The sequence below is a fragment of the Notothenia coriiceps genome, unplaced genomic scaffold (assembly GCF_000735185.1).
Source record: "Notothenia coriiceps isolate Sejong01 unplaced genomic scaffold, NC01 NC01_scaffold00038352, whole genome shotgun sequence".
Taxonomy (NCBI): domain Eukaryota; kingdom Metazoa; phylum Chordata; class Actinopteri; order Perciformes; family Nototheniidae; genus Notothenia; species Notothenia coriiceps.
In genome coordinates, this window is record NW_011371053.1 from 23,219 (window position 1) to 28,438 (window position 5,220).

The 5,220-nt window shown below is 42.4% G+C and overlaps 1 protein-coding gene across 1 annotated transcript in view; it reads right to left on the bottom strand.

The window, feature by feature from the left end:
* Window positions 1-649: 649 nt before the first annotated feature.
* LOC104968154 (uncharacterized) overlaps window positions 650-5,220 on the bottom strand; it is a 21,229-nt gene continuing 16,658 nt past the window's right edge. Inside the window, exons 20-22 of the mRNA XM_010797728.1 lie at window positions 1,614-1,773; window positions 994-1,058; window positions 650-895 (exon numbers count right to left, since the gene is read on the bottom strand). Coding sequence (XP_010796030.1) covers window positions 650-895; window positions 994-1,058; window positions 1,614-1,773 — 471 coding nt within the window. The remainder of the gene's footprint in view (window positions 896-993; window positions 1,059-1,613; window positions 1,774-5,220) is intronic.

Consider the following 5,220-nt stretch of genomic DNA (forward strand, 5'->3'; position numbering starts at 1 on the left):
TGGCACAAAACTCGGTTAGTGGCGCTCGGGACGAGGAGTCATTTAAACCAGCCAGAGGAGTCAAGCTCACAATATATCTTCTTTTATATCATAAAATCATGACAACTCACGTTAACAGCCTTAATCTGTTTTACAGATAATGTTTATTATGGACGTGTTGAGAGGTATCCATATATACTCTATCATTTTGCTGCTGCTAGTGCACAGATTGATGCATCTACTTGCATATTTAAAAAAAAATTGCCCCGCGGGAGCATGCCCCCGGACCCCCTAGACTAGAGGGTGGTCGGTCCACTCGCCCCAGCTTATAAAAAGTAGCTTAGCTTTACGCTGCAGCCCTCTAGAATCTCAGTGGCACGCCCCGAGTCATTTTGTTTTAAAGTACAGCTGAGCTTTCTAAAATAATACAGTAAAAGAGACAAACCCACCAGCATTATAGCATATATATACTATGACTTTGTGCCAAATACTTGTTGCTGATTTAGAATACTGGCACCTTTTTTATTCCAATTCAAGCACTGACTATACTGTAGATAATGTATCATAACTGATGAACTTTTTTAGAACATTTGAATTTAGTACATTTTGTCTGTTTTATACAAATGCACACGTACAGAGCAGAAACAGCATGTATAGAAATATCCAGGACTTACTGGAAGCAGTTGTAGCACGTTTTGGTGACAAATTTCATGTGGGGATGCTTTTTGGCGAGGCATTCTGGTGAGCAAAAACTCTCCTCGGAGCTCTTTGGCTTGTAAAGCGTCTCTCCCCGCTGCAGTGTCTTTCCACAGTTGCAACAAGCAACCGATGAACATTCAAAGAGGAGTGTAGTTATGACTTCTGCAGATGCATCATTTTCGCTTGCAGTGGAGGGCTCACTGATCTTTCCCTCTTCCTGTGGGACAACACACAGTTATGGTACTGTTACTTATCTAGGCTCAAATCAGACAAACTTTGTATTTACTATGAATTTCTTTTATGCAATATACTCACAGTATTTAATATTTGTTCTGACTGCTTGTCGCTTTTCTTCTTCCTCTGACGACAGCTTTTCTTTTCTGAAGCGTGAAATCAGAAACACATAACAATTATAAAACGCCCTGTAAATACAAAAGTTATCTTTAGCTTTTACACAGGAGTAGCCACAGTGGTTGACAATACATTAATAAACACATCAATCTGCTCACAACTACATCCTAGTCTGTTATAAACAATTATGAAAGGTTTATATATTAATTCAAATGTTATCAAGATTAAGATCAACATTTATTAATCCACGAGGGGGAATTCAGTCAGTAAAATTGGACATCCCGGATCATATTTTATTTGGGGATGCACCAATTGTGAAATTCTGGACCAATACCAATGCTCAAAATAATAATTTGGCAGATATAACCTTTAAAATGAAAGTTGTACTGCTTTTTTTTGTGGCACATATGGTTCTAGTTGCTGATCTTTCTCAGAATTAGTTCCACTTTTTCTTTAACTTTTTTGTAAAGAAACAACACATGGATGGCACACGATGCTAGTGTCTGGTTAAAATTAACTGAGCCCAATACACGACCAATACATTTAGCCAGTGCAAAATGAATAGAAAATGTATTCTCCAGTACCTTGAAGCTTGTTCTCATTTCCAGGCCACAGCTTGTACGACGCCACACATTGGCTGGAGCAGAAGAGCTTCACCATGTTCTCCTTGTTTTTGTAATCAAGCATTTCGGACATCGGGTGAGGTGTGTGGCACAAGATGCATTGGTGGGGTGTGTTGATTTTCTGCAGAATAAAGGGGAAAATGATTTAAAGTCTGAGATCAAACATCTCAGTGTCTTGCTTTGTGCCTTTAAAGAGCCTGTGAGTGTGACAGCATCCCAACAACTGTTGTGCAATGAAATATTGGGCTACTAGTCATCTCGAACAGTCAGTTTAAAAAAGAAGGTGCGATACCGTTCCGATAAATATCAATAATTTCGAACATCGCGGGAAAATTCCTTCGACTCATTTTGAAGTTTTGGGGGAAGCCGGAAGTGACGTCAATGCGGGAACGCTTCACTGTGCGGCGAGAGAGCCAAACACGGACAAAGTGTGTTGTCATGCGTAGAAATGGTGAATTACTAAGTTTAGGCACGTTAATAACGTTTTAATGAAGTTGACTACAGTATATTCATATTTGTCAGTGCTTTCATGTCAATTCGGCGAACATAAACATAAATGATCGTGGTGAAGATGATGATTAAATTAGGATTACAAATCGGTAGTGAGAGCTGCTGAATTTCCTCCCGTAGGATGTGATATAAAAACAAATCGATTATTTTTGTAGTTGTAAACTCAAGTGGATGAAACTACATTTATTAGTGCTTTCATGTCAATTCGGCGAACATATGATACATTAAATGATCGTGAGGATGATGATTTAAAAATCGTTTGTTTGAGCTGGTCTGCATTTCCTGATGAGAAAACAAACCGATGCTTTTTGTAATTGTAGTACACCAACATGGATTAAACGTGTGTTTTTTTTTACCACAATGTTGGGGAAATTAATGGATAAAATGCACGGATTATGATTATTATTATTATTCCCACTCCGATCGGGACACTAGGTCCACCGTTTCCCCGCAGCGAGGCTCCCCCCGTTGACAGTTTACGTGGGCTGGGCTGGGTGCAGTGGCGGACTGGCCATCGGGACGAATCCCGATGGGCCGGTACCGAAGTGGGCCGGTCGGATAAGTCACTAGCACATCCCCCACTCCCCCCGTTGACAATTTACTAGCGGTACCGAAGTGGGCCGGTCGAGAGTCCCGGGCTGATTTTTAGTCCCAGTCCACCACTGGCTACATGACCGTATGATCGCCCATATTGACGCACCTAATTCCTAAACTTCTAACAGGTACAACATAAACCGATCCTTCAGCCTCATATGAGCTCTCAGACACGTTCAAAATTAAACTGTTTTCGCTGTCTGAGCTTGCTGCTGTGTGCGCCATCGTGCGTTTACATCAGGTTTACATTCAGATACTGGGATCCTCAACGGTGCAGCTGGAGCGCTGTGCCCGCAATGACGTCACACATAATTTGGCGGGACTTGAAGAATCCCCGAGAAGATCCAGAAAATGGTCAACATTGAAGGGCAGATTAATGGTTATCAAAGTACAAATGTGACCTGCTCTATTGAAATCAGTCGCATTGACCCGAAGACACATGTTGAGTTGTATACACTGCTGGAAAGAGGATATTCCTAGCTTTCTAATGATATCAGGATTGTTTTTGTACTCCAAATATTAAGCGAAATATGTCACATTATATAATGACTGTCACCGAGTCATCATTTTGAGAAAAAGGCCTTCAAAGTTTTCTCTTCTCTGGAATCCATCGATCTGATTGATTATTAGCGGAGCAAATGATCAAAATACTACGGAGGCCCAGCCCCACGCCAAGGCCCGCGGCCCCCGGCGCGGCCGCCCGACGCAAGATCGCCTAACAAGTTGCTGACCCACCGGAGCCGGCGCTGGGAAAAGTCAAGGCGCATAAACTCCTGTAACCAGCGAACAAAGAGCATTAAGGGCACCCCCGCGCGCGCGCACTTACTTTGGTGATTGTTAGAAAACTCCTAACACTTTTTCTTTTGCCCGGTACTCCGCCATTTAGTTGAATATCGTAGAAGTGGGTAACAAAAACACTAAAACACAAATAAAGTGACACAACACAGGACATCCCACCACAACACACACAACCACACCAACACACACAAGACACACACCACACCACACACCCCCACAACAACGGAAACCCCCACTAAAACAAGTGTCAGCAGGTAAAATGTGTATTGTACAGCCTTAAAAACTGCGCTAAACCCATTATTCTAATAACGCTACTTTTTAAGTTACTTACTACACAGATTCTGTATTAATGATGATACCATATAATCAAGTCTTAAATCAGACCGTTTGATAGTTTACGCCTCCTGGAGTAAATTCACACACACACCGCACTGCCCTAACTAAACACCGCCACCACATAACAACAAATACAAAGTCTTAACAGAACACAACAAAAAACTAAGCTGCACTTTAACACCAACCGCTTTGCGACACTTGTCATGACATTCAAACTCATTCATACAATGGAAAAAAACATGTATTATTGCACCCCTTTTAAGTATACAATTGGTATATGCTAATCATTTTGCGCTTTAACCTTCCGAGTAACATTTTTGAAATGCGCCACCGGACTTTTACTTGTAACAGAGTAGTCCAAACATGTTCATGTTGGCTACTTCTACTTTTTACTCTCAACAATGCCTTTTTCTTACGAACCCGGGCCGGGGTCGCTGTATAGCCACCTAAAACCCCAAAAACTGTGTCCAAATGAACGAATCGCATTGAATTTTCCAAGGTACAATATTTATGTTTATTATATCCATAACTAAGAAACACAAGCTGAGTGTTCCACATTGACTGCGCCGTGGCAATTCGTGCGCTTGGCTTTTTGGGCTCTCCCCCAGACGGCCACGTAAACTCGTGCATCTGTGCAAAGTTACTATGCCCAGCACATGCCAACAACGTTGCCGTGTGCAAGTATCACTGCAAACAAAACTTGCCGGTGGGGCGGCGAAGTAAGTGCCACAGATGTTCCCACAACTTGCCCGGGGCATTTGCGCATGTGCAACAGCGCTCTCGAGCGCAAGATGCCCCCAGAGTTATAGACAGAAGTTTTACAGTACTGCCGAATCTCCCTTTCCGCGCCTGCAGAACTGCTGATCATTGTACAACTCGGTAGGCTTTTACGCGCTCCAACACTCACACAAAACTACGTGCGCTGTTTGACGCGGCATCGGACTGTCTATCGGACTGATCTGTACACAACAGACTGAGTGTGCGGATCTCTATTTTGTCAAAAAGACAATAAATTATCATTCTATATTCAATTTTACTCTCTTCTCTTCGGAATAGCCTACGTTGTTTCGCTAAAAATACAACCACTCTCATCTCTCACTGCTGCGCTGACGATCCACTAGGCTTCTCTCACATCACCCAAGACAAATATTGGCAAGGTGAGCGCGTTGCAAACGCAAGCTTGCAATTGTCCGCTCTCTTGACGGGAGTTTCCAACTGGCTTGCTGACGATATACCAGGTGTATTGTTAGCTAGGAAAGACAAATAATACAAAATAAATATCTGTATTGACACAGCCAACCGTGTAGCAATGGTGGTTCTATGTAGACTT